The sequence below is a fragment of the Triturus cristatus genome, chromosome 10, assembly GCF_964204655.1.
Source record: "Triturus cristatus chromosome 10, aTriCri1.1, whole genome shotgun sequence".
Classification (NCBI taxonomy): Eukaryota; Metazoa; Chordata; class Amphibia; order Caudata; family Salamandridae; genus Triturus; species Triturus cristatus.
In genome coordinates this window covers 311,745,167-311,759,578 of record NC_140593.1, presented here as the reverse complement: position 1 = coordinate 311,759,578, position 14,412 = coordinate 311,745,167, and the positions used below count along the sequence as shown (strand labels likewise).

General features: G+C 44.8%; 1 protein-coding gene across 3 annotated transcripts in view; it reads right to left on the bottom strand.

Moving 5' to 3' along the window:
• ADAM22 (ADAM metallopeptidase domain 22) overlaps nucleotides 1-13,416 on the bottom strand; it is a 1,168,071-nt gene extending 1,154,655 nt beyond the window's left edge. For all 3 annotated transcript variants that reach the window (XM_085631338.1, XM_085631339.1, XM_085631337.1), the window contains exons 1-2: nucleotides 13,128-13,416; nucleotides 12,729-12,886 (exon numbers count right to left, since the gene is read on the bottom strand). In XM_085631338.1, coding sequence (XP_085487464.1) covers nucleotides 12,729-12,886; nucleotides 13,128-13,209 — 240 coding nt within the window. In that variant the 5' untranslated portion in view covers nucleotides 13,210-13,416. The remainder of the gene's footprint in view (nucleotides 1-12,728; nucleotides 12,887-13,127) is intronic.
• Between the last annotated feature and the right edge of the window lie 996 nt (nucleotides 13,417-14,412).

The following is a 14,412-nucleotide window of genomic DNA, read 5'->3' as shown; positions in this document are numbered from 1 at the left end:
TCTTCCTTTTAGTCCTCAGCAGTATACACTAATTGCTGGTTACAAACTGATTATATCAATTATTGCTTATATTTGCTATAGACCCCGTGCTTTTGGGGGAAAGAAAGCTCAGAGGCCAGCACCTCGATAACCGTTGAGCTTCCTGGACTGCCACCCCTCTCCGCAATGTGTGCTTGCAGGAGAATCAGCAATGCCATTTTCAAAGATAATTTGCGGTAGGTGAAAGCTCTGGCTCCGAGCAACACAGTAGATCTTAGCGTTCAGAACACAATTACATCGTATGCCTTTTACTCCTTTATTACTCATAAATCTGGCACTGAAGACTAGTGGTCGGTGGGACGTTCCAACAAAATGCAAAAATGTGATATCCAGCAGGATGTAAAACGGTGGAATCCACGTGAATCCCTTCTGACTGTCCTGTATGGGGCATTCCATGCCTTTGCAGTCCAGGCTTTTGGGAATCTTAACTGACCTTCCCCTCCATCCATTTATTGCGCTCAAAGCATCATCCATAAGGGAGGTAGAATGTCATCCCCTTCTGGTCCAGTCCATGTACTACTGAGATAGTCAATAGAAATATAAGAACGCTTATTCTTAACAAACCTGTTATTGTGAGCACTTAATCAAAATCAAGTCATACATGTGTTTGTGTGCATGAGTGTTTATTGAAAATCAAAAAATGTATATTTCTAAATGTTTCTATTTTCTTATAACTGTTCTCTGGCCCTGCTGACTCGCACACTGGTCTCACTGCCCTCTTCACAGGCCAGGCTGTCTTATTTACATCCCAACTGCCTTGTTCAAAGGTCAACTCCTGAAATGGTTGCCCTACTTGGTTCACTTGTCATAAATCTCATTTACGGGCCACCACAATTCATTTTATTGTTTACTATTCATTATTTCTTTGTGACTTTACTTTCTTCACTGGTTACTAGACCTTATTCACTGGTCACCCTAACTCTTTAACTGGTTGCTTTGTCTACTCTCAATCATCGGTGTGCCCAGTGCAACAGTAATTCTCAAAGGTCACCCTATCAAATAACAAAAAGCATCACACTATGTATTGCGATGTGTTTATCATTGCTTGGTAATTGTTTTCAAGATTTGCTACATTTGTGCATAAAAAAACTATAACATATTTAAAGGTTTTGTGGTTTCTAGACTATTTTATTTATATTTTGCAGCAATTCCTAACTAAAACAAAATTATTCTGCTAGGTACTTTTTATTCCTTCATGAACAGAGGATTGCATGTCATTCACAGCAAAGCTAAATGTTATTTACATTCACCATAACGTGCGTGTGTAATGTGCACTTAATCCCTTGGGAGATCTTGGTGCTGAATAACATATCATGGCAAAATACACAATCAACAATCATTGGCAACGCCAAAAGGTATGGCTTGCTATTTATGTAACATGTAGTCTTTATTGGATTTGTTGAAAGAGAAAGACATTGTGTTATATTTTTAATAAGTTTACAGCAAATTTGTATTGCAGTATACACATATGTATTGACACCATTAGAATAAAAATAATAGCATGGAATTGTATGACTTTTAAATGTATTTGAAAGCAAAGTTTGTTTTCTTTTATTAATAGTGGTTATGCATTTGTTTAGATTAATAGTGCAAATAGTGTAATTGTACAGTCGCATAACATTACTAAAGTAGATAGCGAGCAGTGGAACAGTGTTAGTAGAAATCTGTTGCCTAATTTTTTAGTTTGTTAGTTATTTCATAAAGTATGTTTGAAGTGTTAGTAAGGGTTGAAGTTGACTGAACTGTGGCATCACGTGTTTAATGTTAATTTTTTGAGGTACGCAGTGGTTGTTGCCAGAGTATTGGTGTGTGTAGCCTTATGTCATTGTTAAGGACTTTGTTTGTAGCCTGATAGTTTACAAGATGGTGTATGAATATAAGTTTGCATTATAGTGCGAAAGGTTAGGATATGAAAGGTATTTTATTAGTATGTGTAGGTTGTGCTACTTTAATGACAGGGTTAAATAATTTCCAGGATTCACACATTGCAAACAACTATTTCAAATTTAACAAGGAAGCATTCTTGCATTCTTCTCAAATGTTATCAAATTAAACGTAACTATAACTTTCTTCTGCTCACTACATGAAAAGGAATGGGAAAAAGCTCTCGAACACCCCAAGAAGGTTTCTCGAAATGCGCGCTTCAAGAATATACAATTCTACATCCTCCATAGAGCATACTTGACGCCAGTACGCCTCCAATGCTTCTATCCCGACACACAATTCTTGTGCCCTAGATGCCGCTCACAAGCGGCAGATTTTCAGCACATGTTTTGGAGCTGCCCTACACTACACTCCTACTGGCACCACATCCACAAGTACCTCGGGGATCTCACTGGACTCACGTATTTGAACACTTGGGACGTCTGTGCATTGGGTATCTACCAGAAAAGAAAGCGGCACAAAGTACCCCTCAGATTTGCCTCACTGGCCATTTTACTAGCCAAACGCAACATTGCTATGCATTGGCGGTCTCCCACAGGGCCCCCGGTTGCTGCTTGGGAGGGGGCAGTTGAAAAATGGGCATTAGCGGAAGAGGAGACGTTACGGGAAGAAGAGGTAAAGGGGATGCGCAAACACCCCATATCCCTAGATTGGGCTATCCTGCTGAACCGCTTCACACAATCACTGACCCGTACTGACCCGGAAGGCGGCCCTGACACACCGCACGACACACAACTGCAGACGCAGACGGCGATCACAGACACCAGTCCCTCTCACATAACACATACAGGCAGTCGGTAGTTGCTCAGCACTATGCTATACGTCCCACTGAACGTTCGGACCTTGATGCCAGGCCAACCACGATCCCATCTGTCCCCCTCGGCTGCCGGCCCATAGAAGTACGTGGACCCACAGTCCGTAAGGGCATGTATTATCCCGCAACCACCTACGACGCCAGTACCCAAAAAAACTACATGGACTTCCCCCATCCCTCCCCAGTTCGAATCCACCCCAGTTCCGTTCAGACATTTTACACAGGATCACGTCCACACAGGCGTGGCATTGGACTAATAACTGCACGACGATCAATGCATTTATTCTGAAGTTCAGGATTTGTTGATGGATACCCTGTCACATGTTGCAAAATGTCACAGTAAATATAAAATGTCAATAAAAACATGTTAAAAAAAAAAAACTATATCTTTCTTCTTTTTCACAAGCCTGCCACATCCGGACAGGTGTGATATATATATATCTATTCACTGACAAAAACACAGATTTCAAGGACTTTATAGTTAGTTGGACATTTCACTCGTACAAAACCAGAGAAATTCGGCTGTTATAGTTAGTTGAGCTAAGTATAACTCGCGCCCCTGCAATGCACTGCTGATGACATCAGTAAAAAATGTTCACATTTACAACGCCAATAGCTCTAACTCTTGCAAATGCGAGTCCTGTTGAATTACAAATGCTTCTTTAACTGGTAGTCACATTTGCAGAGTGGTGGAGAAAGAGGGATGGGCCTCCAACCAGCGCTCAGGACTTCTGCTGCATAGGACTTACAGGAGGTACCAGGAGGGCTTCTTAGCCCTCAAAATCACTCAGGAGTAAAGTGGACTTCCTCCCCCAACCAGTACTGTGCCAGGAGGCATGTTTACAGAGTGGTGGAGAAAGGGGGCGTGTGGCCTCCGAAGACCTCTTAGCAATCCCACTGTGTTGGACTTAGTGGAGGTAACAGGAGGGATAGGTGGCCCCCAAGGACAACCTTGGGGGCCAACTACCCCTCCTATTACCTCCAGTAAGCCCCACACAGCAGCAGTGCTAAGTTTTCATAGCAGGCCATGCCCCCTTTCCCCACCACTCTGCAAGCGCACTCCCGGGCGAGTTCTTGGATGGGAATTAAAGTCCACTTCGCTGCTGGGGGTCCTTAAGGACCAACTAGCCTACCTGATACCTCCAGGATGCCCCAGATAGTGGGATTTCGGATAGGTGGACACAGGCCACGCCCCCTTTGTCCACCACTCTGCAAACGTGCCTCCAGGCGCGCTCTTGGTTGGGGGATGAAGTCCTCTTGCCTCCTGAGGGTCCCTGGGGGCCAATTAGCCCACCAGGTACCTCCAGTAAGCCCCGCACAGCTGGATTGCTGAGAGAGGTCCGAGGCCATGCCCCCTTTTTTGCACCTATCTGCAAACGCGCCTCCTGGCACACTGCTGCTCGGTGGATGAAGTCCATGTGTGTCCTGAGGTCCTCAAAAATAATTAAATTCAAGGGGAGGCATGCCGAGTGGCCCCCCTCCCCTGGGCCGGCCCTCAATGTTGGGGACCGGGGGGGGGGCCCCAATGCCCCCGCAGTCCCAGCCGGCACCCTGCCTCATGCTGGAGCCTGCATTGCTTTTGGGCACAGGGAGCTGCAAACATGCAGCTCCCCTTGCCCAAAAGCAATTCTGCTTTGCTTCTTGGATATATATATCTATATATATATATATATATATATATATATAGATAGATATAGATATAGATATAGATGTATATTGCTGATGCAGAGTTAGGTACGGTATGGTAGATTAGCTATGCTTGGTACAATAGGTTTGCCTTTTAGGTATGGTAGGTGTGCAAGGCTCCTAAGGTTATGTTTGGATATGGTAGTGAGAAATGGTTTGTTAGATATGGTAGCAGAGGTGTGGTAGGTAGGTATGGTAGGTTGGTTGGTAGCTTAACTATGTTATATATGTTATTTTATATATTAATTGGTAGGTAAGCTATGGTAGGTTTAGTACAGTAGGTTAGTATGAAAGATATGTATGGTAAGGAGATATTGTAGTTTGTGTATGGTATAGTAGGTCATATAGGTTAGGTCTGAGAGCTCTGATAAGCAAGGAAGCTTTTTCCCCCTTAGAACGTTGGTTTGGAAATCCTTGAAAATTTGAATTTTGAAGGAAGGACTTTGATCTTTGAGAACCTTGTTTGGTACTTCTCCGCCTTAAGGACTGTACTTTCTGCCTCCCCTTTCTCACAAGATTTACACCTTCCCCTCCACTGCGAAGTGCCTGTAGTGCCATATTGGTGCATTACAGCCATGCCACAAAACTCAGCTGGACCGACCACTTCATCATCCACTTCGCCATCGCAGGGTCACCATGCACTGCCACCAGCTTCCCCAATGCCTCCTCCCGCAGCTGGAACAAATAGACACAGACACAATGGATGGACGCCCTCGACACCCAGTCCGATCCCACAACCAACTGTGAACAAGCCGTCCGGGACTTCACCAACTGGATCACCAACGCTGCCGACGGAGTTGCCCCATCAAACAAGCCAAGACCCGCAGGTTCACCAAACAAGCCAGCTGGTAAACACCAGAACTCAGGGCAATGAAACACGGCTGCAAACAACTGGAGAAAAGATGGCTCACCAGCAGAGACACCACAGACAGAGCCCTCTTCAAGTCAGACCTTAATAAATACCACCACTGACATAAAGACGTGAATAAAGAAGCCCTGGCAAATCACATCAAAGCAAGCACCAACCACACCAAGGAACTCTTCAGCATCGTCAGAGAGTTTTCCTTGCCATCTGCCACTGAGAGCACAATCCCTCGATCGCAGGGAACTAAGTGAGGCTCTAGCTGACCATTTTCACAACAAGATATCCTCCACCTTCTAGAACTTTGAATCCTAACCCACTGACCTTGCGCCAATGGAAGCCTCACACGGTCAGGCACTCACCGCATGGGAACAGTTCACCATTCAGAACACCACAGACATCATGAACTCCATCGACCCAGGAGCACGCAGAGACCCCTGCCCCACCACCCCTTCAACCTCAGAGGCAGGATATAAGCTGACAACTCACCCTTATCCTCACCAGCATTCATCACCTCAGCCACCTTTCTGACACTTGGAAACACTCAGAAGTCAGACCTCGCTTCAAGAAACCTTCCAATCAACCCCAGCGAACTCCAGAACTACTGCCCCATTTAACTGCTCCCTTTCCCCCACAAAGTCCTCCAGAAGCCCATCAACCAGGAGTTCACTGAACACCTGGAGAGAAACAAACTGCTTGACACCTCCCAATCCGATTTCCTTGCTAACCGCAGCACCGAGACCGACCTGATTGCCGCCACTGACATCATCTGAACCCTACTCGACAGAGGAGAATCAGCTGCCCTGATCCTCCTCGACCTTTCTGCAGCGTTCAACAGCATATTCCACCACAAACTTATCAAGAGACCCCACCACATCGGGATCTAGGGAGATGCCAACAGTTGGATCACATTATTCCTCATGGGACAAAGACAGAGAACCAGCCTCCCTTCACCTCAGAACCCAAAAGCATCATCTGAGGCATCCTTCAAGGTTCATACTTCAGCCTCACCCTCTTCAACACCTACCGGACACCTCTAGCCGACATCTTCAGAACCCACGACCTCAACATCATGTCCTATTCCAATGACATCCAGCTCATCCACTCACTCTCAGCAGACCCCTCCAACACGAAGTCCAACTTCCACAACTGCATGAAGAACATCACCGACTGGATGAAGACCAACTGTCTGAAGCTCAACACTGACAAGACCGAAGTGCTGATCTTTGGTAACAACACCTCTCCCTGGAATAACACCTGGTGGTCCACCAAACTTGGACCCACTACAACAGTGACAGAACACGCTTGCACCCTCAGCATCATTCGGGCAGCACGCTCACCTTGAAGCAAAAGATCAACGCAGGCTCCTCTGCTTGCTTCCACTCACTCCTCATGCTCCAAAGCGCCTTCAAATGGCTACACCTCGGCACAAGTAAAACCATCACTCAAGCCCTAGTCACCAGCCGGGTGGACTACGGCACTGCACTGCATACAGAAACCACCACCAAACTCATGAAGAGACTACAGACGATACAGAACTCAGCAACCAGACTCATCTTCAACATGCCCAAATGGACCCACATCACCCCACACCTCAGAAACATCCACTGGCTCCCTTGCCAATTGAAGATGTTGACACACATCTACAAAGTCCTCCATGGCCTAGGACCAGCATACATCAACCACCGCCTGAACTTCCACCAACCATCAAGAAACCTTTGTTCTGCCACCCTAGCTCAGACACCACGTATCTGCCGAAGCCACAGTGGAGGCCGTTGCTTCTCCTATCTCGCCTCCAAGCCCTGGAACGGCCTTCCCCTCCAACTACAGACATCACCCTTGCTGATGAATTTCAAGAAGGGTCTCAAGACCTGGCTTTCTGACTGAGCCCTGCAGCCCAGCACCTGGATACCCTCACAGTTGACAAGTAGCGCCATACAAATACAGATTGATTGAGTGATAAATCATATGAATAAAAGCCTCCGTTCATTCATGAAATGTACAAAGAAAAGCATAAAAGACATCAAAGTTTCCAATTTAAAAGAAAAATCTCTGTCTTATAAATAGAATAATAATCAATGGACGAATACATACAAGTTAATAAAGTGACTAGTGCCAAACCTATCAGAGATATATATTAGTCATCCGTACATTTATTCAAACGTTTATCTCGTCACAACGTTTCCTAATGGTTAAAGCTACTTTTTTAAAAATTAAACTAGCGTAACAAATCTCTAAAGTAGTAAAACTTTACAACAGTTCTAATCCCAGATGGTTATTTCTGATCTTTGAGCTATGCCATATTGGGGCCAAAAAACATTGATGTGGACCTTGATACAGAGGGCAGAACATAACACAGTGGTGTGCTTTGTTTTGTAATGTTATTGCATCTATATGGGGGTAAATCACAGTGCCAGTTTTTTTGCCACCTTAAGATTTACGATATTTAACCTGAAAAATGTTAGCAAATGCCACTGAAATTAATTTTCTACCCAGCACAAGTATGGCTCCAAACACCTGGTTGTTGATACCGGGGAGTATCACACAACTGTTTGTAGATCAACACCATCAATTCTTATTTCCTTACATCTCCCCAGGTACTGATTTTGAACAGACTCTTTATACTTTAAGTTGAACTCCTATGGATTTGTAAATTCTTCGACCATGAAAAGAAATGAGAAAATAAAGTTGCCATTGTAAATGGTGAACTTAAAGAGCGTACACAGCAAAATATTGCACAGTAGATACTTTGACAAAGGGCCAGTATTTTTATTGCATGTTTAAGAAAGCCTACTAGCACACGATTCAGTACTTTGTGTTAAAAAAAGTAGTAACTTCAACATGTTATAACACCAAAGAAAAACAAGCATTGGCATAGCCAATAGGTCTCGCCTTGGGACCTTATAAGTGTTTAGCCATGCAACAGTTGCGTAACTAAATACTTATAAGGTCCCAAAAGCGAGACCTATTGGCTATGCAAAGCGGCCCTGCGGCCGCGAAAGTGATCACGATCGCGATCACGATCAAACATCAAAGCGGCCGTGCGGCCGAAAGTGAAAGTAATCGCGGTAAAACGCGGCGCGCGCGCCCGCGCACATGCACTGTAGCTCTAGGCTGTCCTGGTAGCACTTTTTGGAGCCCTCTCAATAAGTCTTGCCAGACCAGCGCATGCGCTGGGTCAGGCGAGACCTAACAAATGAATACGCAAGAGTGACAACTGACTAGTATTGTCTTTATGACAAGCAAACTCAACTAAACAGAAGGCGCTTCATTAAAAAAATTAACAATTAAAATGTTAAATATTATTATTCCAGCAAAGTAAGCACATCAAAGGCAACACATTGGCTCTGAATTGCAAGCTGCTTGTCATTTTGCACCTGCAATTTTAAAGAAAAGCTAATCGATGCCCCATCACCAAAATTTGATAGGAACATAAATGGGACAATGTAACCTACCATCCACTAAATGCCAGAACCTTGATGGACAGCCTATACAAGCAATGGCAAACCATTAAGAAAAAACATATGAAAGTCAATTGATTAAGGGGGCTGCCCCAAATCCAAGTCTCTTTCCGTACCTCTTACTACACTATTTGAAGAACTGGTGGCACGAGGACTTTAGACAATTAGATCTGTATGTAGCCAAAAAACTAAACTAGGAACATGTTACTAGTCTCTCTTTAGTATACAGAACATGGCAGTCAGGGCAGCGCGTCATGTTAGTACACTAGCCTCAATGACTATGACCCATTTCAGGGCACAAGACCCATCTCAGAGAACCTGCATCGCCTTAGTACACCAGCTTTTATGCATAGACCCCACCTCAGCGTACAAAACCTATCACAGGGCATCCACATCATGTAAGTATACCGGTCTTGATCAACATGACCCATCTCACGGCTCTCGCATCATGTTAGCACACCGGCCTTTAAGAATGTGACCCATTTCTATCCCCACCATGAGGTAATACTCCATCCCCTATGAATTGACCCATATCAGAGTATCACCAACACATTAGCACAGAAATGTTTATACATGACCCATCACAGAAAACTCACATAACATTAGCCTTTACAAGTATGGCCGTCTCTGGCATTCGCATACGGTAGTACATCAGCCTTTATGAATATGACATCTCAGAGAACATGACGTCTCAGGGCACCTTCATCAGGTCACCCAACCAATATTACCCATCTCGAGACAGCCACACATTGAAAGCCCATCAGCCTTGAAGAATGTCACCCATCTTACCCTAACATGAGGTAATGCTCCCACCCTTATGAATAAGGCACATTAGAGAGCACATGACCTATGTTAGGGCACCCACATAAAGTAGTGCCCCCCTTCTTGACACCAGTATTCACAAAAATGACCCATGTTCAATATGCAAGAGCTAATCACTAACATCTGCTCAATCATTTATGACCATTGTTTTACAACTAGGAGGCAAATGCATAACTCATAAATAGTTGAACAGTTTCGGATGCACTATATGCTGAGATGCAGCGCGTGGTCGCTTTCGAAATTACTTAACAACAGTGAAATCAATCCAGATCGCCACATCCCCATGTTTCAATAGCATCAAACAATGCTTTAAACAGAACTTGAGGACAGTAGATAGGATGCGCACAATGCTCCGCACAGACCTCCATGGGTTCTAGCCAACTGTACACTCTTATCAGGCATTAAATGATACATCACTCCGCTCTCACCATTCTGGCCGCTATCCAATATGACTCATATTTAAACACTTAAAACACAACAAACTACAACAGCACTAAGCCACGCAGGGACGTAAACCTACGAATGAAAGCGTATTACTTTTTTAGTGAATCAGGCCCTATGTGTTTTATTAAACAAGGATTTTACACTGTGATGTTCTGGTCATACAGTTCTTTGTTTAGAAGGGCTATACACAGTATAATCTTTTCTTTATTAAACTGGGGGTATACACAATGGAAGTTCTGAGCACGCTCTACATTATTAAATAGGAGGCATAACCAATGTAAAGTTCTGAAAACATGTTGGTTAATTAACGTGCGCTATACATAATGATACATTCTGAAATCAAGTTGCTTTTTAAGTGATGAGCGTATACAAAGTACAGCTCTAGACACGTTGTGCATATAGACATTGGGTACCCCACATGAGTGCAAATATTATTACGGCTATTCAGTCAGAATTAAGAACCATAACTTACTAGTTCATCATGTTATTGATATAAAAATGATTGAACCATAAAAATGTTACTTTCCTAACATTCAAACTAATATTGTTTAATGGGTAATTTAGAAGTATGCACTACCTGGTGGTACTACTTCAGTGTTTGATTATCTGATTTATGCAAAATTGTTAGTTTGGGGTCACAGAATCATTGTATACAGTAATATTTCTAAAACAATGAAACAACTGACATAATTCGCAGTCATACCCACTTCCTCAAGACGTCATTTGTTCATTTTTAAGAGATTTCTGATGTGGTAAATCGACCGCTACTTTCTCCTAACGTTGCTGACTTTGCCAAACAAACTTCTGTCCTGGAAAGGGGAAATCTAAATAAATTCACCCTATGTCCTATTTCTACCTGGGGGGATGGCATGCCTTCAAAATAGATCCTCAGTAAAGGTTATTCCCACATTACAGTTTAACATCTGAGAGATGTTTATTTATGTTTGTAGTATTTCTCTCTCTATAACACAAATCCATAAGGTACTTTACACCTCGATCATATGATCCAAAAATTGGAAATTAATATAACCCATGCACGAGCTAAAACAGTACTACCAAGAACCAGATCATTTTCAAGAGAACATTGTATTTATGGAACAAGATTAGCTTAGATCTTATGATTGCAACAATGTTATGAATACGTAATTTCATGTGAATAAAATGAGGGTTTAGTTAGATGTTGTTTTCAGTTTTGAGTAAATAATAATATTTTCGTGAATTGTGTGTCACATAAATAGCTACATATAGATGTTTTTGAGGCAAACTCGAATGATCGCTAGTGCACATGTATGGGCCTCTATAGCACTGGGTCACTGCGCGTCCTGAAAACCCGGAATAATATACCCCTTAAAGCGGGACATAAGAAACAGTCAGTTTTGAACATATGGAACTTTACTAAATTGCAGGTACATACAATGTTATGTCAGTTCTGAACAATTCTTGCTTTATTAAAGTGGGGAATGCACAATGTTCAGCTGTGAACGCATAGTACTTTATGAAAGTGCGGTATACACAATGTTAAGTTTTAAACCAGTGGTGCTTAAAGTGTAGGTATGCACATGTGAAGTACTGAACATGCTGTCATTTCTTAAAGTCTGTGTGCGCACAACGTTAAATTCCATACATTTTATGCATTGTTAAAGTGGGGTATACTCAATGTCCAGTTCTGAACCAGTGATGCTTTATTGAAATCGGGTGTACACAATGTTAAGTTTTAACCAAGTGCTCCTTTACTGAAGTGCAGGTATGCACCCAGTCGCACCTGATGTTCTGAACATTCTGTAATTTCTTAAAGTCTGGGTGGGGACAACAATGTTAAGTTCTGTCAACACTGTGCTTTATTAAAGTGGGGTATGAACAGTGTTCAGTGCTGAACAAGTGATGCTTTATTAAAAGTGGGTACACACAATTTTAAGTTCTGGAAAAGTGGTGCATTACTAAAGTGCCGGTATACACAATGTCAGGTTTTGAACAAGTGGTACTTTACTAAAATATTTTCTTAAAATATGGGGGCGCACAATTGTGATACTGAGCTCATGATGCTGTAATGGTATGCCCAGTGCTAATTTCCGAACATATGGTGCTTTATTACAATTGTCATATGCTCAATATCAAGTGTTGCTCTACTAAAGTGGAGTTAAGGTCCTCGAGCCTGCGGACTAATCAGCAATTATTGGGCGGAATGACCGAGCCCAGTCAGAAGGAGGCCAAAATTAGGACTCTGGAATGAGACACTCGCTCTCAAACGCCCTACGCTAGCGCAAGAACATATTTTTCCATAGGGGCTCAGTGGTACTTTTGTGGCATCCTCGTGAAAGCTCCCAAAACATCCAGTGACATTTGCTGGCTTTAACATAGAGGCTTCCCCAGAAACACGGTGGTTGCTCTGCCAACCAAGATTAAGCAGCGGCGATTTTTGTAAGGGACACAATGCAGTGAAGTAGTGGCCCTCTCTGTGGGGGAGGGACCCTCTCAGAGCCAAGGAGCTCGGACGGGCAGGTAGGAGAGCGGCTGGAGCGCGCGTCTGGCTGCACCTAGCAGGGGGCGGGCCCAAGGCCTTGCGGTTCCTGTCACCTGGGGCTAGCTGCGCCGCCGTGCAGCCCGGCCCGACCGCATTTCCCGATCTAAAGCCCGTGCACTCCCAGTGTCCCGTTACCTGCTCTGCGGGCCCCCCTTGGACCCGGGTGTTGAGGGCGCCGTGCTGGGTCTGGCTGTCGTCGGCCGTGCGGTACACCAGGCGCAGCGGGATCACATCCTCGCGGTCCGAAAACCTGTCCGGGTCCCTCCTTCGCGTCCCTGCCAGCAAGGCGTCTCCTGCAGGGAGGCAAAGCCGGACGTTAGACATCCATCAGGGGCAGTGGGAGATCCACCCGCCCCCCGCGCGATGGGGCTACTAGGTCCAGCCTGGTCGCCGGGGGCCGCATCTCATCTCCGCGTCTGCCCGAGCCGAGGATGCTGCTGCGCCTCCCCAGCATCCCAGCGCGTTGCCCAGGCATCCCTCTGCAAGAAACCCGCGCCGCTGGAAAGCACGGCTGCTGCAGCACTGTAAACTTACCTGCCTGGAGGTACTGGCAGCTGGAGTAAACCAAGACCCCTAAAACACACAGCATCGTGATCCCGAAGCGTTGCGTCTGCATGGCTAGTGGTGCGCGCTGCTGGCGTCCAGCATCACCGAGGGCTCCACATGCCCCCGAAAAGGCGAGATTTCACGCTCTCGTGTGCCCGGAATCTCCCCCTAAACGTGCGCCTCCTCACTGCCGCCTCTGCTGCATTGTGTTCCACTGGTTTCCATTAGGATTCCTGTGCTTTTACTGCATTGGGTGGCTGGCTTGGGCTAAGTGAATTCAAGCACCTCCCTTCTCATCCACATGCAGAACCACATCCTAGAATACATCAATATCTAGCTCCCTGCAGAATCGCCCTACATGCCGAGAGACGGAGAGTGGAAGGCGCCTGGTGTGATGGGAAATGTAGTCGTGCAGCAACCTGCCTCAATTATCCTATTAGCACTTTGCAATAATAATATAAAAGAGAGCATTAACAATGGCACTAGGTCTCGCATTAGGGAGAGTTAGCGCTATTGGCTTGTAAATGACTATGTCTTTTACCCATGTGTTTTGGTTTGGAGTGGATGTATGTGGGTTGGATTGGAATTGTTAGTGGTGAAATTGTGTGGTGTGGAATGGGTTTGTGTAGTGGAATTATGTGGCATGGTATATAGGGGTGAGAGCTGCACAGATAGGAAGACAGAGAGGTATAGTTTGTGTATGAAGTGGTGAATGAAGTCCAGACAGAGGAGAATACAGTGTGTGAGAGAGAGAGAGAGAGAGAGAGAAAGGGAGAGCAGGCGACGGACGCATAAAGAGGGAGCGCTTGTGTACGCAGGGGACACCAAGGATAGGAGAAGAGCGTGGGATTGAGGGACAGAAACCTTGAAAAGGGACAGGGAAGAAACTGCTCAAAGACCTGAAGTCAAACACATGAGAGAGGTGGGAAGAGTGTGTGAGAGAGAATACAAGAGAGCGAGCGAAGGACTGGTTGCTCTTCTCAAAGAAACCTTATCAACTTCAAAGTAAGGCAGGTGTCCAGAGAGGCAATGAACACCCACCAGCTGACGGCGGGGTACAGAGGATGGGCACCAGACTGGGAAAAAAATATGGAAAGGTGTAGAAAAATAAGATTAGGATAAGGAAAGGCGTGGAGGAGAAAAAAGATGGCTCTAGTGAATAGAGATCGCAGAAAAAAATAAACACGGCATCACATGACAAGACTTGTGGGGCATGCCATGAGTGTTTGGCGGCGGGTTTTGGTCAGTGTTCAAGTCTAGTGAGACCAAAGCT